Source organism: Pseudochaenichthys georgianus, chromosome 14, assembly GCF_902827115.2.
Source record: "Pseudochaenichthys georgianus chromosome 14, fPseGeo1.2, whole genome shotgun sequence".
Classification (NCBI taxonomy): Eukaryota; Metazoa; Chordata; class Actinopteri; order Perciformes; family Channichthyidae; genus Pseudochaenichthys; species Pseudochaenichthys georgianus.
In genome coordinates, this window is record NC_047516.1 from 27,992,217 (window position 1) to 28,017,674 (window position 25,458).

Consider the following 25,458-nt stretch of genomic DNA (forward strand, 5'->3'; position numbering starts at 1 on the left):
TAGATCCTCCATACTCCCGCGCCAGTGCAGCCAAGGGGTCCTTTCTTTCCACACTGTCACCGGGGAAACGTGAGAGAGAAGGGGGGGTTACAGTATGTCATTCGGAGAAAGATAAGTGTATAGTTTGGCTACCCCATAAAACTGTTATTATCTTCCCATCTTTACACAGATGTATGCATATAGACTTGAGGTTAGCTTAATAAACACTGTGATTATACAACAACTGTAAGTAGTTACTCTTTTCATAAGAATGTGTTCAATTAACTAACATGTTTCCAGCCAAATGTAGGAAACAATTTGACCATGTGTGACATTATGGAAGCATTAAGTGGCAAGGAAAAAAATATATTCTGGCGATTCGTTTATTCATGGCTAAACATTGTTTCACTTGTATCAGAGTCAGAAAACATAGAAAAAACAATTAATCAGCGTTAGAAAATGCATCACCAGAATGTGTATCTGACAATCAAGATGCAAAGTGGCTCTGATGTTAAAACAAATGTTTCGTTCCAAGAATTTATATTGGCACTCAGGGACCATTGGGGACGTTCCACATGCATAATGTACTCTTTGCTATTTTTATAAATATAATCTTTTAGATAAGCAAAGTTAAAAAAGGTAAGGAGTAGCCTACTCTTTACACACAAAAGGGAAAACAGCTGAAAACAACCTTACACTGTAGTTGTAGAAGAAGTTTTCTTATCCTTTAAGTAAAAAGTCAAATACTTGTTTGAAATGTTACTTAGGTAAAGGTATGAATTTTTTTTAATATAATCAGTTATGTCATTAAAGTATTCAAAGTAAAAGTACTGAATGCAGAAATATTTCCCATGCGACTGTTGTACTAATATATGTTAAATCATTAAATACCTTATGTAAAAGCAGGATTTTCCAGTGTGATAAAGAAGAAAGTGGGGTGAAGATAAAACGCTCAAAATGCGACAAATTTAAACGGGTCAGAATATCAGTTTTTGTGTGCCACTATACTTTACTTGGCCGGTTGTAGCTTAACGACGGGCCAGAGAGATCATGTGAGCATATGTTCTCTGTAATGAAAATTAAAAATGTCCGCACACAGATCCAACCTCTCAGACAAACATCTTGCCTCCATTCTGAAAATGGCTACAGTTCAGGACTTTCAGCCAATAATTGATGAACTTATGAACATACTGTATGTCAGGTGCCTGGTGGATGGAAGTAGGCCAATCTATGTGAATAAATAGCATTTCAACATTGAAGCCCATATGTAGAACTATGAGATAAGCAGCATCTGGGTTTTGCTTGAGTGCAAAGACTGTGTGTATTTGTTTTATGTGAGGCAGATTGAATGCCAGAAGGCAGAGATGTTTGAGAAATGTAAACATGATCAAGCATTTTTTCCTATTTTTATTAAAAGTCCCACACAACCATTATGTAAGGCTAATGTCTCACAACTTGTAGCAATATGGGAATATTTTCTGTAAAATAGTTAGTTTGAGTTACAGTAGCTGTATGTATGTAAATAATCAGAATGTATTATTTTTGCTCAACTGATTGCGAGCCAAGCAAACATTGTGTTATTGTTTTAAGGCTCATGTGGACCTAATGGTTTGTGAGGAGGCTTTATAGAACATTCAACAATATATTTTATTTTTTGATGAAATAAAATCATTGCAAAAATATCATATGGCTGGTCCTTGATGTGATCAGATCAATTTTCCATGATGGAGAAAAATGAAAATATGTAATTGTATTAAAGAACGAAAGTTATCCATTCATACCATTATTTGTTCTTATTCACTTTACATGTAATCTGTAAATTCTCCCTCTATGAAAACCATCAGCAAAGTGAACTATTTGATCTTGTATTAACATTACAGTTCAGTGTATTTGTGTTAGCCCAGAGCTGGCTCAAGATGACTTTGGACGGAAGCCAACAACAATCTAGTGTACGCTTTGGCTTTAAGTGAGGGATGTCAAGCATTAGCACATGCTTTTCTTTTTTGGCATCAATTCCTCACTTTCTCATTTTGAACTCCATGTTTCCATGTTCACATATTTATTTACAGTATATTGATTGCACTGTTATAAGACACAATTAAGAGAGATACAATGAATCTGTGAAATGTTTATCTGCAGTTATTTTTTCACAGAGCGTCTGCTCCCTGGGGTTTGTGCTGAGGCACGGTCGTTGCTCTGAGCACGGTAAACATTTCACACGTCACGGCAGCTCTGCTGTCAAATTCATTAGTCCTCTGTTCAGCGCAGTGCAAGGCCAGAGGCAGCAAGACCCTGTCCAAATAAATACTGCAGGGGGGGGGTGAGAGTGCATCAGTAGAGATGGAGCAGCTATATCATAACCCTGAAATCATACCAAACACGGTAATGTACAGATGTGCTGTTGATGTTGTTAAAAAGGCCTGCTCCATGATTTGCATTACAGAAACACAATATGTCAATATGTGAGAGGGTGGGTGGATGGATGGATGGATGAACGGATGGATGGATGAACGGATAGATGGATGGATGAACGGGTGGATGGATGAATGGATGGATGAACGGATGGATGAATGGATGAACGGATAGATGGATGAACGGGTGGATGGATGGATGAATGGGTGGATGGATGAATGGATGGATAAACGGGTGGATGGATGAATGGATGGATGAATGGGTGGATGAATGGGTGGATGGATGAATGGATGGATGGATGAATGGGTGGATGAATGGATGAATGGGTGGATGAACGGGTGGATGGATGGATGAATGAACGGGTGGATGAACGGATGGATGGATGAACGGGTGGATGGATGAACGGGTGGATGGATGGATGAACGGATGGATGGATGAATGAACGGGTGGATGGATGGATGAACGGATGGATGGATGGATGAAAGGATGGATGAACGGGTGGATGGATGAACGGGTGGATGGATGAACAGGTGGATGAACGGATGAACGGACGAACGGGTGGATGAACGGACGGATGAACGGGTGGATGGATTCTATTTCAGAAACGTTTACAAACCTAATACAATAATGCATAAAATGATTTGCAGATTAGTTGCAATCTTAAAATGTTTCAAAATGAGTTAACCTCATCCAACTAAAACAAAAAAATTAAAGCCTAATAATAATCTAAGAATTTAATATAGCAATAAGAGTCACTACATAATGTTACTAAAGTAACATTTTCAAAGGCTGACCTTACTTATACGGAGCCCTGGAGGGTTCATTGAGAGAAAAATAAATAAAACGTGGCCACGTTTTACTTTCTCGTTCGCACGAGTTAATAAAGCATGGCCTCGTTTTATTTAAATTGAGGGATTCCTGTCCGTGACTCACAGTATCTGCTGCCCACAGCTGTTTTATAGAAGGAAAACATCCTTCACTTTATGAAATCTCTGTGGCACCAGTGGCCTGTACTACGAAGCAGGATTTGCTACTTACACTATTCATTCATGAAGTATGACGCTGCGCTGTCAGCACGCGTCTCCATGTTTGTGATTGGTCAAATGTTGGTAACCCCGTCCCTTTCACGTGAACGCACTCTCAACCGGACAGAGAAACCCTGGTTGATTTGCTGAGTTGATAACCAGCTTCGTAGGACCGCTTAGCGACATCGCGTTTGTTAGGGTTAGTTAAGCCGGGTAAATCAAACATATCCAGGGTCTGTTGAACTGGCTTCGTCGTACAGGGCACTGGAGGCAGTAACGTGTAACCCAGCAGAATCTGAGAAGAGCAGCACCAGCTGCAAAGAGCGGTGCCTTTTACAAAGGAGATGTCCTGTCACCGGGGCGCATGATGTGTGTGTGTGTGTGTGTGTGTGTGTGTGTGTGTGTGTGTGTGTGTGTGTGTGTGTGTGTGTGTGTGTGTGTGTGTGTGTGTGCGTGTGTGCTCAGCTCTGTGTGTGTGTGTGTGCGTGTTCGGTGTGTTTGTGTGTGTCCGACACCCCCGGCATTTGTTTTCAAATTACCACGAACAGTAATTTACACAAATCTGGTTCTCCATAGTTATATGTGTATTCCCAAGTGAAAGAAATTCGTTTAATCTTAATCTCGATGTGCTATAGTCCTGCCGGAGTGCACCGGAACGAACGATACTATCATAAACAAAGGCACACACACACAAAACGAGGCCGCGCTTTAGTAACTCGTGCGCACGCTTTAGTAACTCGTGCGCACGCTTTAGTAACTTGTGCGCACGCTTTAGTAACTCGTGCGCACGCTTTAGTAACTCGTGCGCACGCTTTAGTAACTCGTGCGCACGCTTTAGTAACTCGTGCGCACGCTTTATTTATTTTTCTCTCTATGAACCCTCCAGGGCTCCGTATACTTAAAATATATATATATATTATTTAATATATAAATATCACTTAACGGTGTGGTTTTATTACTTTTTATTAATTAAAGGATCCCGAAAAAACGTATTCTGCCAAGGACAATAACAATGTCAATACAGATGGGTGAGGAGGAGACAGCTCATTAATATGATGGTAGCAGAGGGAGAAGAGGAGAGGCTGGACAAACAGGTTCCAGATTCCTGATATCTGTCAGTACAGTGTTTGATGTCATCCGAACATATGTAGGTTGAAGCTGAGGGTGTTGTCCAGAGTGATGACCATGTATTTGACTGCTTAAATCAACTTTACTGAGTCTCTGTGACTACATGTAAATGTAAACACTGCGTCATCTCCCTCTAATGCAACTTGTTGCAGTGGTACCATGGGTCTAACTATAAATGGGGTGCTGCTATTGGTTTCTGAGTGCTCACTTAAGGGATTGTTTTACAGTAAAATGACAAAAGCCTGTTTGCCAGAAAGGTCAGAAGATGACAGCATGTTTGTTTAACATCTGTCTCCCATTCCTTTCTGATAAGTGGACACTTCATTTACTATGTGTAAGCACTCTGTGTCAACACCTTGGCAATACAAGTTGGACAACTGCAAAGTATCTCAGTTAAACGTTAAAATGCAATTGCAGTAGAATATGTGGTTACCTTAAAGGGAAACAAGGCTGCTAAGTAAAATGTGTATTAACACTATAACCTGTTGTCAAGGATGTCATTGGGGAACTTGTTTAAAAAAAAGAGGAAGAACTGAAACTGTTTTTCATTGTTGCACTGCCTGTTTTGTTGCACTTGTTTGGTTTGTCGGTGTTTGATCTCTGTTAAAGACCGCACAAATTAAGAACTAACTTCCCACCTTTCAGTTTGGAACTCCTGTGAATTTCTACAATCATGTGGAGAAGTCATTATATTGTGTTCATTTCCAAAGTAAGGGAGGTTTTTTCCCCCTCTTCGAATGAAACCGCGTAGCTAAAGAAGCAAAATGCCCTAAAGTAAATCCCATAAACACCATTTAGCACACCTCAGCTTGCTGTTTCCTCGGTTGTAGCTGAAGGACGCTGTGCGGCTGCTGAAGGAGGCAGAGGTTTTGATCACAGACTCCAGAGAAGGGCTCTTCCTCATCAGGCTGTTAGGTTTCAGGTCCTCCCCGCAGCCCGACAACTTATCTGGGGGAGTGAAGGATGCAGGGGAGAAAACTTGAAGAGGAGAGATCATAACATATATAACATGGAAAGCATATTCATCAGCGGTAACTTTAGGGCTGATTTAACAATAGTATGACTCTGTAGTCCAGGTGTCCTGACTGGGGTCACTTTCTTTTTTGGGCTAGTCCACAAAATATCCAAAAATGCTCTGCCCAAGGGCCTCTGTCGTACCTGAACAAGCCCTTCCACACAAAGATATGCTTGAAAAGTTAGCTTCAGAAAAGGCCGATGGAATCAGTGATGCAACCTTTTCACCTAAATATGGCAGTACCAGTGTTTACGCGGTTTGACCAAAAGATGTAGTTGAAGTCTGACAAATTCAAGTGACTCCGATCATAATGTCTGGTGAAAATGTTTAGACCTAAGCATAATGTGAGGTGTATTTAAAAAAAAAAAAAAAAAGGCTGTCAGCACCAGCTCCTCTTATCAATGCCACAAGCGCAAACAAGATGCCACCTCTGTAATGACAGGCACCTCTACCCGGACATGTTTTTCTAACGGAAGCAGTTGGCAGTCCATTCAAAATCATTTATATTCAGTGCTTTGGTGCTCAAGTTACAGTCACCTTATTAAGAAAGGAGATGGAACACCAGTCGATTGGAGATGCAGACATTTGATATAGGGGACTTTATTAAAATGGTAATGGTAACTAAAAAATGAAACTCCCAAAAAGCATAATAATTTTACATGTGTAAGTGTGTAAATGTTATTGGGTAGCTGATTGATATTTCATTTTTAAAGACTTGGTAAATCAAATTAGAACATTAGATTATATTGATATCACCAAAGTAACTGTTAGAAATGTTTTAACCATTTAAAAATCTAATTTGCATTTGAGATTTCATTTTCAGAATTTCCTCCTTCTGAATCATTTTCAAGTTTACATCATCGTTTTAATAAAGTAGCCTTTGGGATTTCTTTTATTTACAGTGTTTTCTTTCTGAGAATACAATCATGAAACGACAGACAAGAACAACAGCAGTCGAATTACTGTTCATCTTTTCTCCTCTTATTATTTAACTGTAGACATTTTAGCCTTGCTCATTCCTAAACTCAGCAGTACTCCTGCTGGCTGTCCATTGACTCGAAGGCAGTGAGTGAGTAGACTGCTAAATGAGGTATAATACACATGTACATGAAACACCATGACTTCCAGCTAAAACCATCTCTGTGGTACATACCATGATGAAGAGAGAATTCTCCATGGTTGATTCTCTTTTCCAATGTCTTGGATAGCGGCTTTATGTACGTCTGTCTCTAAAAAAACAGAAACAGAAGAAAGATCTCATCAGTCTGAAACAGAGAATAAGTGTTTCATTTATTTGACATTTTAAGGAAAGTATGTTGTGTGTACCTGGATAGGGGAGACGGCAGCAGCAGGTGCAGAGCGTACAGAGATCCCACTCATCAGGCTTCTGGGGCTGGAGTGCATCTGAACTGTGAGGCTGGGCCCATCTGAAGAGCACATACAAATTAAGGATTGTATACAAAAAAAACTGAAATGTGCCATATATATCAGTATAAATATATACTGAAGTAAAGTTCAGCATTTGATTAAAGTTCAGTTACATTCCGCTGTAACTGAACTTTAATCAAATGCTGAACTTTACTTCAGTATATATTTTTAATGATTTCTTTGAAATTGTTTGCATTTCTACTCAACCCCATGGCAAAGGGAAACATTGAACTTCTTATTGCATTTGTTTCAAAACATTCAACGGGTAAATAAAAAGACTGAAAAAAAATGCAATTAATACGTATATTGTCAGCTTAAAAGTATGTACAAGACAGTCATTCAATTAGTAAATGTACTGATTTGTTTCAGCTATTAGCAACTTTTTTTGCTGGTCAGTAATTTTTTGGTGTAAAAACATCTCATGGTTCCAGCTTCATAAATTCGAAAATATTGTAAATTTCCTTTTAAAATGTCATAGTATAACTTGTAATGTTAAGGGTTGGGCTTTTTGCTGTCGGCAAATTTGGGCTCTAGGTAATTGTAAATGTATTCTTCAACATTCCCAGTATTTGTGAAAACAAAACAATCAATGAGGTCAATCATTTAAATATTCGGCAGTTAAGTTGAAGTCTTAGTATTTTTACAGTATGGTACAATTACTTACAATTAAAGGATAAGGTGGTAGAGGAGACTGTCACGATACCAGAGGAAGCTGTATATATTTCTATTTGAGTAACATTTTAACAGTGGTATTTTACAGTGTGGTATTTTTACAAGGCACATAAGGTACTTTTAGATTAAGTACCCAGCCTTACATCTATGACATACAGCCTAATGCAAAAAACATCTGGAATAAAATCTACCATTATGATACCTATAATGTTCCCTTTTTGTTTATAGAGGTCAGCCCCCACTGTCTTTCACAACTACATGACTTTGCTGCAGAAAAATAACATGAGTCCAGTGGAGATCTGACCAGCTGTTCTCCTCTAGTTACACTGCTGTGTTGGGATTCCATTTGTGTGTGTCTGTGTGTGTGTTGGGGTGCTCGCTGCTCACTCGGTCCAACAGTATCAAAGGACTTAATGAGAGTCGCTCCGGGGACTGAGTCTGCCTCCCCACTGGCGTCGCTGGGTGTGGTCGGGATCATTGAGATGCCGCACCACTGCCGCTGGATATCAGAGTCGGACAGCCTCACCTCGTCACCTTGGGACCTAACAGACACAGTGAACAGGGTTGCAGTGTAGAAAAATATACCATACACACACCTGTGGAAGAAAACAACCCTTTACATGCTTATAAGACAAAGGGAATGTTCCTAAATGTTTGCTCAGGGTATTGGCAGGATGATGTGATCAGTGTACCGTTGATAAGGAGCTACAGATTTCAATTTAAAACACAGTGTAATGAGCAGTGTAATCATTGGGACAACTCGTACCAATCGCCCTGGTGAACATTGGACTCCAGGCTACAGAGAGAAGGATTTGTCTTTATCAGTGATGAAGGACAAGTGAGGAATTTCAACATCGCATTAAACTTGCCTCCAAAGACTGAAAGAGATACACAACCACAGTTGGGACTGGTCTCATTTCATTTATTCATTTGCCTAATGAACAACAGTAACACATCACATGTGTTCTTTCACAGACATAATAATTGTTTAAGTTGTTTTGTAAAGAATAAATTAACAGCACATTCACTGTATTGTTCACAACATGGCTTTACTACACAGAGAATTACCTACTACACAGTTAACATCTAATTTTTCTAGATGGTAGTTTTGAGCAAATTTAAAAGTTGACATCTTCAGCACCAGTACCTTATCATCTGGTAGAGCAATATGGCTTTTAATAAAAATGCACAAATTGAATATATCTGAAAGAAACCAGACTTTTTAACCTGAGTTCCTGCAGCATGCAATTATACTACAGCAACACAGAATATGGTGTAAGGTTTTGGCTCAAATATGAAATAAATCCACTGTGTGATAAATGACTGAAAGTGAGCGAAATCATAACAATTCTGATATGATACATTAATAAGGATGTTGAAAAATCTCTAGATGGCTTTAACACAGGGATTCAAGATTAATCAAGTCACTTAATGTTGCTAAGTCAAATGCTAGAAAATGAGATCAACTCATCATCTGACAGTGGTGCTGAAAGGGAAACTTAACCCTTTTAGGAGCCTATACACAGTTTTCTTAGTCTTTGTGTTGAAAAGGAACACCAACCTTTTGGTATGTCTGAGTAGAGTAAACAAGTGACTGAGGTACAGCTGTTTGTGTTTGTGGCAGTCCTAAAATCTAATGTTGGCAGTGGTTGATATCAAACTCATCCTGGTTATTTTATCTGGCAGAAATAATTAATACTCTGTGCACTTAGAAGGAGCATAGTAATAATCAGAAATACACATACAAAGAGTAACAGAGCAGATGATACCAATAAGTCAGCATTGATGTCACCTATGTACAGTTATTGTGTGTTCAATGGTGCCATCTAATGGTTTTATATGACATTGCATTCTGTTTCATTACAGGGCCAAACTGAGATCTTTAACAGATCATAAATGTTTTTCAGTAAACAGACAGAAGTCAAAGTGAAAACAATTTGACTAATACAAAAAAAAGTAAGAAAAGCAAATGTGAGTACCAGCACAATAACATGCCACCTCGTTTTTCTAAATCTAAACAATATCAACCAGACTCAATTTCGCTGTATTGCTATTGCCTTCAAATATGTACTTTCTGATAGAACAAGTCCGACTGTGAGCTCACTTAATATGTATCGAGTCTTTTTCCTAATTTATTACCCTCTTGTTTACAATCTCAAGGCACAAATCAGCTTCACACAGTATGAGAGGAGAGTCTTTCCAACATATGGCATTTCTTTAACACAGGTCAATAAATTGACGAACAAAGAATACATTCAGAAAGAAAAGTACATCATTATTATTTAAAAGGTTCCAAAAGACATGTAGATAAATGGAAGCCAGACTCTGTCAGGAGAATGTTTGGGTACTGTATTTACACAATACATTTTAAATGACACAGAAAGGTAATAAGTGCAACATTAACACTGTCTTCACGTGGTGGCGGGCACTTCTCTAGTGACCTTCCACTGCCGTCTTGGTATCAAAAGTGGCTCCAGCGCCTAATCTGAAAAGAAAAGAAGAGGGAAGATGATATAGTGTATGAAGATAATATTAAACATGTGCAGCAAAACACGAGATCTTATATGTCTTCTTAACATTTTTATTATAAAAAGCTCTTCTGGTCACTTCTCGATTTTTAAAACTGTTCCATGCAAACCTCATTGGATTAATAAGGTCACTCATAATGTCTAGTGGTACTTAAGAATCACCCAGTGATGAAGATATTATGCAAATGTATCGTGATGCAGAGCATGAGTTTTATCCAGTCATGCCGTGCAGACCATCCTGCTATTCACCAAAAAAGTAGAAGGGTTATTCATTCGTGTAACAGCAGATGGCACCAGATACATCTTTTTAAACAGTAGAACCAGGCAGAGCAAACCAAAAGAAGGTAAGATAGTCCTGAATCAGCCAGCAAACAGAGGGACACACAGTCAGACTGAAGCAGCAACACGAAGCCAAACACAGACAGGAAGTCAGTGAGCAGCAGCAGCAGCAGCACACAGAGAGGGAGAGCAGGCTGGCTGACAGAGGGCTGGCAGGACAGGGGACTCACCTGGACGTTACACAGGGAGGCTTGTCAGAGGGACATCTTTGACAGGGTCATCACAGGGAGCTGCTGGAGGTGGGGAGCGGACGCAGCGTAACAGCTAATCTCAGGGGAAAGTGTGCTGATTTAACCTCGGTCTAAAACCAGTGATGTAGTGTAGTAAATTCCCATGGACCACATGCATTTGGCTTTAAACCAAATACAACTATTTAGTACGCCTTAAAGCTCCTCTCACGAGATTTTTGATATAGTGCAACTGAAAAAGTATATAGAGATCATTGGTTTGCATTAAGGACTATACTGGTCACACGGAAAACACTTTACAGTAGCAAATCTAAGTGGAGTTTGCTACAGGAAGTACTTGACCTGGCATGATAATGAAAAGGGACAAAACTGTCAAAAACACCATGGCATTAGCACGCTCAAAAACACTTATATATACAGAATACCAACACACTAACACACTCTCTAAAAGTATGTCACATCACTGCATGGCCACAGTTCAATACCACTACATACAATCTTAAATAACATTGACGTGACATATTGACAGTTACACTGGCCTCTGTTTTGTGTTGCTTTGTATATCAGCTTTTGTCACTGTTTGCCTTCTCATATAATAATAGTTTTATCCAATGAATACACTGATGTTTGGTGTGGAGTGTGAATTGAGAGAATACTATAGGGCAATGCTCAGTGTGGAAGAGGGAGACAGAGAGGGCAGCAGCTTAAAGGAGGAGAACACATACAGTAGAGGGAAATACTGCAAGAGACTGCTAATTTACCATCAGAGTCTGCCAAATCCCAGGAATCTCAACTCTAATACTCCAAGGATTTCATCTCGTACAAGACTTGCGTGAAGCTACAGTTGGTAACTCTATTGAAAATATGTTTCTTCATATAAACTGTCAATGTATGCTGACAGTAGTGCATGAAACAGATAATATGTGAAAAACTCATGTTCCTCTGCCTCCCACCAGCGCTCTAAATAGCATTTGGAAGATTCTCCTGCACTGAAGAGAAACAGCCAATCAAAACCGAGGAGCTTCACACACAGTGTAAATCACTGCTTGTGAACTTGAGTAAACTGTCAAACTAGGTACTGATCAAATATGAGTAAGGATTCTGTAACTGCGGTTTCTTTCCCAGCATGTCGGCTGGGTCAAAACGTATTAATTTCACAGCTAAACATTTAAGGCAAGGGATACACAATACAGTTACAGATTACTGTATCATATTTGATCAACGTTGCCGGGTTTGACAGTTTAATACAAATGTACAAGCAGGTGTTGACACTGCAATGAAATCTTGCAATTGCCGTTAGGAGCACTGGGGGGGAACAGAGGAACATTATCATTTTTCACATGTTATCTGTCTCATGCACTATTGACAACATACATGACACGAGTTTTTTTAAATAATGTAACCAACTGAAACTTAAAGCAAGAGATGAATGAGAATGACATTTTGATATATTTCTAAACAGTGGATGGGGATTTGGCAAAACTCTGGCAGGTATCTCATACCCACGTTGTGTTGAGAGAGAAAGGAGCTGCAGCCCGATGCTAAACAAGGGGACGGTGGAGGGGGAGGAACTGAACAAAATGCATTATGATGGAGCTGGTACCTGACACCCTGCAGGGCCTCCAGGTCTGTGGAGAGCTTGGTGCTGCGATCCTGCTCCTCCTGCAGCTGTCTCCGGAGAGCACGCAGCTCCTGCTGAGCCTCCACCTTGATGTCGTTGGCCACCACCACGGCTGTCTGGAGGTCCGCCTGGAACCGACGCCACTCTTCTTTTTCATCCTAAACACACAAACATATGGATTTATACAGCACAGGCAAGTATAGAAACATTCAGGACATTTCATACAAACACAGGAAGTGTTTGTGCACTTGGGATTTAGTTCAATTTAGGTTAATTTAATCTAACGGATACAACTATTTACTTTATCATCTACTTACAACAAAAAAAACCTGGCATTCATAAAGGCATCAAAAACGATATGACTATCATGGGAAATGACTGTCAATAAAAGTTAGCACTTTCAGTCTTTGGAACATAGTCCTGTTTCTCGCTTGAGGCCAGGAAAAGGCTAGTCACTGTGACCTTTTGACCTGTGCTGGACTATGGGGATCTGGTCTATATGAATGCACCTGCCAATTGCCTGGTCAAGTTAGATGCTGCGTATCACAGCGCACTAAGATTTGTGACAAACTGTAAAGCATTAACCCATCACTGTACCCTGTATGCAAGGGCTGGTTTGCTTTCACTAACTGTACGGAGGCTCAGTCACTGGTACATTTTTATATACAAAGCCATGTTAGGGAAACTTCCATCTTATATCTGCTCCCTGATCTCTCGGAAAATTGTAAGTGGCTACTGCCTGAGATCGAATGCTGTGGTTTTATTAAATGTTCCAACTGCTAGGACTGTCTTAGGGAAGACAGCTTTTAGATGCGCAGCTCCTCTGTCTTGGAACAGTCTGCAAATTAAATGGAAACTGAACAATCTGGTGCCACTAAATGTTTTTAAAGCTCGGTTGGATGCTACTCAATCGGAAGCTATTGGTACCTGTTTATGTGGATAATTTTGTAAATGATGCTGGATGATGTCCTTTTGTTGTTCTGTTTATGTTTTTATGTTTCATGTGGAACTACTTGAGCAGGTCTCCCTTGAAAAAGAGATCAATGATCTCAATGGGATTTATCTGTATAAATAAAGGTTTGAAATTAAATGAAATGAAGTAAAAAAATAACACAAAACCAAAAAATCTGATTTTTTCTTTCCTAGTTCCTATGGCTTGATATGTTTTGAAATCTCCTACAGACACAAAACAAATCAGAAAAGCAATCCAAAGGGAGAGGGAAAAACAGCGGCTGTTTGCTTCATAATAATAACTGCTAAAAGATAGTAGAGAGCCCTTGGCACTGAAAAGAAAAACAATATGTAGGCCTACAATCAATGTTGTAAAAGCAGAGATCAGTACCATATAGTTTTGTTTTTGGGAAAAGATCCATTTAAAATAAAATATATATCTTTTTCTTCAGCATCTACTGAATCTTGGGTGCCCATTATTTAACATGTAGGCAGGACGGTAGAGGCAGTTTTAAAGATAACTGAAAGGATTGTACAAAATGGAAAAAGGAAAGTGGTATCTGGTGCATTCCAAAATGCATAATTCATCAAAACAAGAAAAAGCAGAAATGTTGTTAATGGATCAATACCAAAGAAAATAGATAACTGCCTGTCTGAACAGCCCACCTGGATGCTACTGGAATAACACTCGGATAGATGACTCCAAGGTCATACATTTGGCAAAAACACAGCAAAATCCTGGCACTAGGCCTTAAAGTGATAATCCACCCAGAGAGGCATCAACACTTCCAGACCAACTTTCAATGCATCACTGAAACCAATCTCTGGTGTCGGTATGTTTATATCTTTGGTTCCAATCACTCAGAACTTCACTACAACATGGTAACTGTAAATGCACTGCTTCTGTGTCATGGTATAGATATATCTAAGCTCAGACAACCTGGCCGAAGTAGAGCATTTTATTTCTTGAGTATTTATACTTTTACAACATGGTTGAAGGTTGAGAGAGAGAGAGAAGAAGACAGAAGGGTAGATGTGTTAGAGAAGTCTGTCAAAGATACATCTGATTCCCAAAGTCAAAACTGTGTTAGGACATTTCTTGTTTTATCTTTTGGAACTTTCTTCTATATTCTATTTGAAACACCTATCATGTGACTTAAGTCTGCAACACTCATTGATTTCAGATGTTCAAAAACAAATCATGTCACCACAGATGTTATGAAAGGAGCTACATAATAAAGCTTTCTTACCTTCACCTGTCTACTCAAGACTTTCATATGGCGGTCTGCTTCTACTTTCTGCTCCTCCATCTTTTTGACAAGATCTGCAATGATAGATGCACGTATTTTTGAGAACCACATGTCTTACCTACTGTGAACTTTAGGCAGAACTGCAGTCATTTAAAATAATGCCCTCTGATACAAAAGCCAAGCCATTTTAAACTGTGCAATTCAGCATTGATATCTTTTAAATACTAATACACCACTGTATATATTGTGATAAACATATCATATTTAGTTGTAAACTGTGCACATCTTTTATTGTTAACTTCATATTTTAATATAAATATTTGCATCGGCCATTTAACTGAATCCACTTATTTTTATATAAATATATTGATATAATTGTATTGCATATTCTTACTTTAACTTCTGATGTGTACGTAAATACTTCTGTATTCCTTTAAAAACATTATTTGCATTTTATTTTATTCTATCCTAAAAGGTCAAAACTGTCACAAAAATCTATTTCCCCCTGGATAAATACAAGTATTTTGATTCTAATATATCCTACCTTCATCAAGTTACTGATTTCACTTTATGGTAGTTTTAGAAATATTTCTAATCTTTTATGAATTCCCTTTGTACAAAAGAGGACAGACAAAATGGAACAAAAAACATCCAGTGAGAGTAACATACTCTCCATGTCCAGGACGGCTTGCTTGGTGTGGCAGTTGACGGCCCTCTGCTGCTCCACCTGGTCCTCCAGCTCAAAGATGGTCTCCTTCAGCTCCTTCACCTGGTTCTCAGCGTGGACCCCGACCTCCTCCAGGGAAGTCACCCGGCTGCCCAGATCCTGCTCCCTCCTCTCGGCCCGCTCCTGAACCTGCTGGCATTTGGCCTCCACCTGTGTGTGTGTGTGCATTTGTGAGATTATTATGAGTTAGTACAGATATAGTTAAAACAAAGTGGCAGTGTTTCATGTGAGAGTAATTGCTGGCTGTCACTGCACTAATTACATCAAAGCACTCAACAGCACTCAAGGCTCAGTAAGGGCAAATCATTTATGAGATCTTCCAGAAATCATGTTGGGAATCGTTCCAGTTGTTCTTGAAGGATTTCAAAGATGAGATATATAGAATCTGTCCTATAATTTCTTTGAGGGAGATGATTTAAGGCTTGAAACATGTTATGGTATTATTGCATTGCACCGTCATTATGTTACTGCTACACATAATACACAGAAAACTCTTGGTGGTCAAGCAATAGATTGTTTTCCCCCTAGCTTCCACAGCTTACTTAAAGAGGTCCTTATATGCTTTTTGGAGTATTCCCTTGTTGTAAAGGCTTTTTTTTGCAATGGTTTGCCAAGGCTAAAATCCCAAAGTTCACACCAGGGGGAGTTTCTCTCCTACACACTCCACAAAGTTAAGCACTGTGCTAGCTTAACTTTGTCTGACAATGACTATTTTGGTCACAGAGTAAATACTGACATGAGTGGGGACTGTGACTCATTGAACTAAAACGTTGCTGTGCTGTCTTTATTGGATGTGACTGCCTCAACATGTTTATTGCATTAACTTCCAATTACACTGAAGCTGAAGTCAGTGTACCATGTGGATTGCTGTCATTCTGAGAAGTGACACTGGAGAGCAGATCTCTGTGAGCAGGCTATACTAAAAAGAAGTAAGTGATGTAGTTCTGAAGGACACCATGTGGTTCTGATGGATTAGGATGTGAAGTTATGGAATGGCCTCACCCATGTGGGCCAGAACAGGAGCGTGACTCACAGGGTCACATACTAGTGGACCACCTTACTGGCACCACGATCACAATCCAACAATGACGACATCACTCAAATGACGAGGACACGCCTCAATTTGGAGTCAACAACCACGAACATGACCTCAAACCCACACAGCGTCAGCCTTTGTGGTGTTGGTGGTGTTTGAGGGGAACACCAAAGTGATGACAGAGAATCATACGAAAACTATTTGAGGGGACATGAGTTCATGTGCTGTGATGGTGAAGAAAAGGCCCCAATAACAGCTGTACAGTAAAGCCAGTTTAATGGTCAGGTTTGAACCCTTTTGGAAAAGAAGTGTGGTCAAGTTCACTTTCAATAGGTGGTGACAGAGCCAAGAATGATTACATATGTTATAGTCGCCTGGTTTAAGTAACATTTTATTTAAATTATTTGCCATTACTAGACTAATGATGCAACATGTTGGTCTCTTTTACATCTATTCCTGACATGGATTGTATTTTATGTAAAAAAAATATGAACAAAATCATGTGAACCTCTCTCTCTACTTCTTTTGAATTATACAGTAAATGTGGATGAAGAGATTGTTCTTGAGGGAACTCCTGACAATTTTGTCAAACTCAAGACAAAGAGCTCTAACTGACATAACAAAACATTTCAACAGTGAGTCACATATAATTAAAGTCACGGTGTATACACACACAACAATAGAAGCAGTCAAGTGTAAGTAGTTTGTACTGGGCAGTGACATTCTCCAACCAATGAAGAGATGTCAAGTTTTAAATAAACTGATCGGAATCTTTGCTCACAACATTTGTCTCCAAATATCGTATACAAATAAAGAAAATGTCATGTTGGGAGATAAATACTTATTAAGGATGGGCATATACAGAAAAAATGCTTTTCAATAATCCCAGGAAGATCTTTGATCGTCTTTTGGAGATCCCCAGCTGCTCCATGTGTCTCCGGCACATTTTGACATCGAGTTCAGTGAATTAAGGCACTATTGTGACCAGAATGTTGGAACAGTGGAGTGGGTGTATTTATTTATATTTTCTCTCTCACTTGCATGAAGTGTGTTTTATGATTCTCCTCAGCTCAAACACGCACATACACTCATTACCAATCCCTTAAACTAAGGCTCTGTTCTTGAAAGTTAAGGCAAATTCAATTTAAGACTTTTGAATGCCACTTGGAGCTAAATGAAAGCCACATTTTATTGGAATTTGTTCAATATACATATCTGCTTGATGCTATTGCAACAGGCATTTTATGTTTTTCTTTTTCTAACAGATTTTGCAATGCCACGAAAACAATGGCATTTTAATACAAATCAAATTATGCGTGGGAAACATGTAAATATACAACAAAGGTAAAGTAATCTTATACTATAAATAAGTAATAATAAAATAAGCTTGTACCCCTCCTACCTTGCATATTGTGGCTCGCACATGCTCAGTGACGGCTTGGGCTTCTAGCAGCTCCTGCCTCAGCTCCGTCAGCTCCACCTCCAGCCTGTCTCTCTCGGCGTGAGCTGTTTTCAGCAAGTTCTGCACCTCACTGCTGTCACCGGCACTCTGCAGGGCCTTCAGCTCACCCACCTTCTGCCTTTCAATTTCCACCTGTGCTTTCAGCCTACTGTTCTCCAGTCTGAGACAGTCTGCTGTGGCCTGCTGCTCCTCTGCAGCCAGTGCTGCCTGAGCTCCAGCCTCCCGCTCTCTGTCCAGCTGGGCCTGCAGCTTGTCCATCTCCTCTCTGACGAGGCGCACCTGGCCCTGGGCCTCCTGGTGCTCCTCCTCCAGAGCCCGCAGGCTGCCTGTAAGCTGCTGCTGGATGTCCACCAGCTTCTCTCGTTCAAAGCTCGAGCTCTCCACCAGCTCACTGTACCTCTGCTCCAGCTCGGCCAGCCGGGGCCCCTGGCTGCCCAGCTCCTCCTCCCTCTGGGCCTGGGCTTCGACCTGCTCCTGGAGGCGGCCAGCGAGCGCCTCGTTCTTCTGGACCAGCACCTCCACGCGCTCCCTCTGCTGTTGGAGGGAGGTCTGCAGGAGGCGCTTCTCCTCGGCCAGGCGCTCGTTCTCAGCAGTCAGTTCCTGCACCACTTGCTGCTGGTCGGCCAGCTCCTGCAGAGTGGCCTGCAGCTCCTCCGCTGTGCTGTGGTGGCTCTCCTCCATCTTGTGGATCTGTTCCGTCAACCTCTGCACATCCTGCCCTCCGCTACTCTCTGACTCTGACCGTGAGGGGATCTTCTCAAACTCTGAGGAGTCGGGTGATGGTGAGTCCTTGGTGATGTCAGAACCGGAGGAGACGGAGGACTTCAGAGGGCTGGCAGGAGAAGAGCAACTGTCCTGTTGTGGATTTAAGGAATCTGAGGGGAGGCCATTCACCAGAGGCTTGGACAGGGAACTTGTGTTTGTACTAGAGAGAGGAGAGGCCTCCAAGACAAGCAGCTTCTCTTTCAGTGTCTGGTTCTCCTCCCTAAGCGTTGCCAGCTCTCTCTGAAACTTCCCGTTCTTCTCTCTCAGCTCCCCAACCAGCACGATGGCCTCTGACATCTGTCCCTGCTCTCCATTTGCATCAGGCTCTTCCCACGAGACACAATTGGTTGATGGTGAAGAGGGAGCGCTGGAGGCTTTACTTTTGCAGCGGTGCAACTCTATCCTGAGATTGCTGATCTCTAACTCTTTGGCCTTGGCCTCAGCCAGCAGCTCTTTCACCTGGGTCTCCAGTAGGCCCCTTTCCTGGCTCTCGGCATCTCCACGGGACTTTGTGGTTGAACTACGTGTGGGCTTTGCCAGAGTGGAGAGGCTGGAAGTGCTGGCACTGGAAACCATCTTTTTAGTGGCATTGCTCCTGAGCTGGTCCCTCAGAGAGATGCGGTCTCTTGTTATGGAAGAAGGGATTTCTCTAGGAGCTGGGATACCCGACTTCTTGGCTGCTTGTGCACCTGCAACACAACACAAGTACATATTGAAACAGTGCCCAGGACCAACGTGAATCCACATTTACTGTACATTCACAAAGCAGTTACAGAACCACTTGATCAAAACTATTAATGTAAAGTTTAAAGGGGGGACACTTCCTATGAGCCCCATATCTATAATGCATTATACACTTAGGTATAAACCTTATAATCTGCCTATGCTGTAGCACTGTATAAGTATGGTGATTAGGACAACATTTATAATGTTTAGAACAATAATCATAACACATTAAAAGACATTTTATAATGACTTATAAGGTGAAGATACCTGATTTGATTTCTCCCTAGAACACCAAATTAGCACTTAAAGTAGTAACTTATAATCATTGTATAATGCATAATAAGTATGAAAGGCACTAAAAAAAGGTTATAAATGATTTCCCCATTTCCGTTTAGTTATAAAGGCTTCATTAAAATTCAAACTATTAAACTATAAAGATATATCTTTAAAAGTGAAATAAGTTAGTAATAACAACTAACTTCCTCACTAAACTATAAAAAAAAGTATTTGAATACAAATAAACTACATTAGTAATACAAGGTTAATTTAAAAAGGAAATATTGCCAAAATAAACATTTTCCAAAAAGAATACAAGCATAAAAAAATATGGTAAAAAAAGTGTTTATTGTGTCATTAAACACATCAGATACACACTTTTGAGGGAAAAAGCATTGACATTAATACATTTAACATAAACATCCATTAAGACTGCAAACGTTTTGTAAGTGGGACAGTTAACAGGAAATGTTTGGAAGATAAAACTTCTCAGTAGAATAACCAGAGCACGCTTGACACTGACATGGGAAGGTTAATAGAGTCAGCGTACAAACATGCTGTGACTGTGGATTTGTTAACAGCATGTAATGAGACTGATTGAATGGACACATTGTGTCACATTCAGACACTTGTATTATTCAGCAGTTTAATGTTGCTGGTCACTGTACCCTATTCACATATTGTTCTCTGTTTGGACAACAGAGCATCTGCCTGGCACTGTCTGTGTGTCGAGGGGTCATTCATCGCTGCAGCAGAGCTTAGCTCTGGCATTTTGAAAAGGCATCGACGTGGGTTCATGGCCCGAGCCTTTTCCAGACCTTTCTCAAATATGAAGAGTATTTACAGATGCCCGGCGTGAGCAGGGTGCCGCCTGAAACCGTTTTATTGTGTATTTTCCGATGGTCAGCAAACAGCGATGCAGACACAAGGGGGTTGCTTGTTCCAAAGGATGACAAAGGTCCCTGTGCACGTGGAGCACTCAGGCACAAAGCAGCGCACAGACAAAGACAGCCCTGTGTCTCTCACATGCGTACATCATCATCAAACCTACACAGCAGAGACAGACAGCCTGTGTGCTGAGATAGACAGCACATCACGCATTTACAACACACACAACCACAAACAAATGGCCTAGTTTGGAATGGAAATCCTTATACCCCTGTGGGTTCTTTAAGTACCATTGATAGGCACTTTGCAAACACTATCCTCTTATTGAATAAACTAGCAAAAGTGGCAGGAGATGCCAACTGGCACCATTTTTGGGGTACAAAGCCCTTTTACATTCCCAGAGTGTGCAGCTGAGGTTGAAAGTGAGGTGGACTGTGGAATGATAACCTTAAATTGTTGAGAAAACAAATGAGGTTTTGATTTTTTAAGAAAACCAGGGGCTCATAAAGATCTAAAGAATGACACTCATCTCACTCAACTACTGCTGTAAAAAAAAACTCACGCCTGTTTTGTTTTTTAAAGGATGCAGCCATCTAAATTCACATATATAATACAAATTAAAACATTTAAAAAAAAAAATGCAGCTTTTCACCCCAAATCAATTCGATTCAGTGGCTCCTGGACAGAGCTAAAGTTAGAGCTAAATAATCTTCAGTCACTTAACTGTTCACTTCACAGAGGTTGATGCCATGACTGACAGAATGAGGACAGCATGCACTCCAAATATTATGCCACATGGAAGACATAATCAGCACTGTGTGTTATACATTATTCTTTACTATGCACTACAGCAGGGGTCACCAACCTTTTTTAGGGTGAGGGCTACTTTCAAAAAATAAAACAAGTCGAGGGCTACTTTTACTCCTCTTTTTTTTGTTTTTTGCAGTGTATATATTTAGCACATTTTAACATTATTATATGCTGACCTTTAACCTTTGTGTGCTGTTTGGGTCTGTGGGACCCGTTTGCAGTGTTTACTAAAAGAAAATGTTTGCAATTTAATTAATTTAACCTGCTTTATTTGGGGGTGGATCTCACCTTCTCTAGGGGGGTCCTCACCGCCTCATGAGCATGCATGGAAGATTTTTTTTTAAATGTTGAAGTGAAATGCATCAATCTGGTGCACTTTGAGCACAACATGAATGTATGGATACAGCTCTCAACACTCACATGAAAGGGAGCTGTATTTTCAATAATCCATACATCTTTAGAATATGATCACAACCAATAACAAATCATTTAAACTTTTTTTATTCTTATCTTATGTTACCTATTAGCATTCTTTCTTTATGCATATTTTACTAACCACTCCCCTTTTAAACTGTTTTTTTTACTGTCCTATAGTACACATTGGATCCCTCCTCCTCCTCCTCCTCCTCCTCCTCCTCCTCCTCCTCCTCCTCCTCCTCCTCCTCCTCCTCCTCCTCCTCCTCCTCCTCCTCCTCCTCCTCCTCCTCCTCCTCCTCCTCCTCCTCCTCCTCCTCCTCCTCCTCCTCCTCCTCCTCTCCTCCTCCTCCTCCTCCTCCTCCTCCTCCTCCTCCTCGATGACGGATTGCGTTAAAAAATAATAATAAACATATTTGTAAAGTGGGGACACAAAGGTGATTTCGAAAAGTGCGGGGGACATGTCCCACAGTGTGTGTGCGTCATGTGCAATACATATATAAGTCACAATATATAAGACTGCAACGCTGGTCCCGCAAATCAAGCAAGAACGTGATTGGTCGATATTCATTGTGGGGGTGGGGGAGGGGTGTTATAGAGTTGACATTTCCTTTTTTGTTTTGTGTATTTTATACATTTTGGATTTGCTTGGCGAGCTATTTTTAGAACATGCCCGGCGGGCGACTCACGTTGCCCCTGCGGGCGACTAAGTGCCCGCGGGCACCGTGTTGGCTACCCCTGCACTACAGGAAGTATCACCCAGAGGGGGCCAAAAGATATGGCACACATTTTAGCTCATGCTTATTTCATGGCCACTTGTATTATTCTCACTATAGGTGACGATGAAGACGGACAATCAGTCCATGTGAAAAAGAGATAAAGAAGAGTCCAAAGTCATTAAGATCAGTCTGTTCCCATGAGGATGAGTGATGCCAGGAGTGGGGCAACCTGTCATATTCTGTTTCCTCTTGGGTGAATAAAACCCAGATGGAGCACATGAACTCACTCGTCTTCAGATCGCCCATCTCTTTAACCATGACATCACCACAGCTGCTTCACGTGCACACAGACATGACACCAGTCGAGATGCCAGGAGTGAGCACAGACAGCATGATCCTAAAGAGGAAGTAACAGCCACTGGAAAACAGCGGTCGTTATATCTTGAACCTGAATTCCCCAAAAGAAAGATCATAAAAACAAATTCCACAGTTGGACAGACATTTTGGACCAAAAACAATATTGTTTTATCAAGCTCATAACTTTGCCACCACTGACAGTGTATCAGTGTGTCTAGAAGATACAAATACATCCCCGTTTATTCAAAACCAGTTTCCAAGACCAACACAGCGGCTGCAAAGTCTTTATTATTTCTATTTTCACATCATCAAGTGCCCACTTGGCCAGACCCAGAGAGCAGCATGGCTCTGCCAGGAACCAGAGAGTTGAGATTAGATCATGCTTAAACTAACACTAAGAGGGGTAGAGAGACATCAAACAGACCACTGACACCTACAGTTGCTAATTTGTGGATCACATAGGAGTACTAAAAACAAAACACCAGAAACAGTCTCTTTAATGTATTTGTCAAACATTTTGACCAACCTAGAAAACAAGGATGATGATGCCGCAAAAGAGTCGAGAAAGAGAGACTGAGACCAGCGTTTCCCTTCAGTTGAGATGTCCTTGAAAAAGGCAATTAACCTCTAATTGCTCTTTAGGAGCTGCTTAGTGGCCACCTGTTAGAACATCTCCCAGGATAGAGTGTGGGTACATGCACTACTGTAAATGAAATTGTCTGCCTAAGGTTTTCCTTGATCGAAAGAAACAGAAAAGGAGCATTGAGGTATGTGACTGATGAATAACAAAAATGTCTTCAATTTATAACCAAACCAAAGACAAAATCTCAAAGAAACTAATCAAGAAAACCTGTTACTCTGAAAACAAAGCCATCATGTCTCTGGGACCAGTTGGACCTGTTGCAATGCCTTTATAGCAGGTGTGTCAGACTTAATTTCTCTAAGGGCGTCTTCATATAAGGTACAAATTATTTGACCGTGCCTGAGTAATATGTTTCCCTTTCTGTACACCCCCACCTAGGGATGCACATGGTTGACTTTTTTACAATACCGATAACACTGAACGATACCGATACTCGACCGATACATATCGTGATACTTTCATGTTGCATAGGGGAAACATTGAATCATCCCGCAATTACTCCCATGAAGCGCTTTATGATATAGTAAACATGTCAAATGAATATGAAAATTAATTGTGGGACTTCAACCTTTTAGTACTGAACAAACAATGAAAAACACGTTTGTCAACACGGGCTTGAAGACTGTACATTCCTGTAATCTGATTTTATGTGACAGTAGCAAATGTTTTGAGAGGTTGGATGTGTTGCCGCCTTTCCCAGAAATAAACTTCTTGCAGTGGTTACAGACCCCACCATTCAGACTGGCAGTCATATGCAGCCACACTTTAGATTTTCGTGAAGGCATCGAAAAATGAAAAAAAAAGCTAACCGAAAAAAAGAAATGAAAAAAAGAAAGCTAACTGAAAGGGTCAGACATTCGGTAGGAAGGTGAGGGCGTTGCTTGGCAATCAAGCCAATCACCGAAGCCGTTGAAAGACGCGCGATCTGATTGGCTGGCGGTTTGGGTGCGAGTTTAAGGATATTACGCCTAACTTTATTGAAAAAAAAAAACAGGGGAAAAAAACGGAAAAGTATCGAAAACCAGATCTGATTTCGGAACGGTATACCGTAGCCGACAGTAACCGGTATTTCGGTAATACCAGGATCCGGTATGTACCCCTACCCCCACCATTCAGCTTTCACAACTGTAATGTTATTCTGTACCCGAATACACGTGTCATTTATATGAAATAGACAAATATTGCATTCTGATAACATCAGACAATATCAATCAATGGTTGTGTAGGACAGTTATTACGAACATATATATTTTGAATCCTGACCTGACACATTTCAATTTTGTTCAAGTTTTTTGTATTCTTCTTTAGCTACAACTTAAGTGTCAAGTAAAGTAATGTGATACACAATTTATTCAGCACTAAATCGACACCTTGAGTTTGAAACATGTACTTTAGAATCACACTGACACCCTCTTTCTTAATAGCTAAAATGACCACCCCCTCACAAAGTTTGCACACTGCAACACAGAAGTCGGACTACTCAGCCAGAACAATGTAGTGGGTGTGGGATTTTCTTGTAAAGCTAGTTAGCATTGAATACATGTTGTTGCAGTTTAAGTGAAGTGACATATGTGCACTGGTTTTTGTGTCCAAGAGAGCACAATGATACATTTCTATATGGTATGGAAATTAGTTCTATTGCAGGTGTGCAAATCTTTTTTTCTCAAAACTAAAATATCTCTTACCAAGGTGGTTAAGAGTTAGCTTAATTTAGTGAAGTCTTTCATGTAGGCCGGCTCAGGTCTAGTACCATTTATAGGTACCTCTAAGAAACACTCAATCTGAGAGAAAGAGTGGAATGGGCCATTAACTGGCTCACTGAGAAGCTCTCATCCTCTATAGCAGTGGTTCTCAAACTTTTTTCAATCATGTACCCCCTTTGAAAAAGATATTCAGCCCTGATCAGCGCAAAAACAATTTGTTAAGGAAAAAATGCCTATATAAAGAGGTACAGCACAGCGCTGCACCATCAGTGTCTGATTTATTAAAACAACAACCTTGTAACTGAGAAACACTTACATGCTACATTTCAAATGTTTGCAATCCATCACTAAATTCATGGCAAACCAATTTTAACATCATGCCATAACACTAAGATG

General features: G+C 40.4%; 1 protein-coding gene across 2 annotated transcripts in view; it reads right to left on the bottom strand.

Moving 5' to 3' along the window:
* Window positions 1–8,565: 8,565 nt before the first annotated feature.
* specc1 (sperm antigen with calponin homology and coiled-coil domains 1) overlaps window positions 8,566–25,458 on the bottom strand; it is a 71,553-nt gene continuing 54,660 nt past the window's right edge. The window contains exons 4-8 of one of the 2 annotated variants that reach the window (XM_034098439.1): window positions 17,702–19,215; window positions 15,206–15,413; window positions 14,537–14,610; window positions 12,318–12,493; window positions 8,566–10,144 (exon numbers count right to left, since the gene is read on the bottom strand). In XM_034098439.1, coding sequence (XP_033954330.1) covers window positions 10,093–10,144; window positions 12,318–12,493; window positions 14,537–14,610; window positions 15,206–15,413; window positions 17,702–19,215 — 2,024 coding nt within the window. In that variant the 3' untranslated portion in view covers window positions 8,566–10,092. The other variant, XM_034098438.2, reaches the window with a different exon arrangement.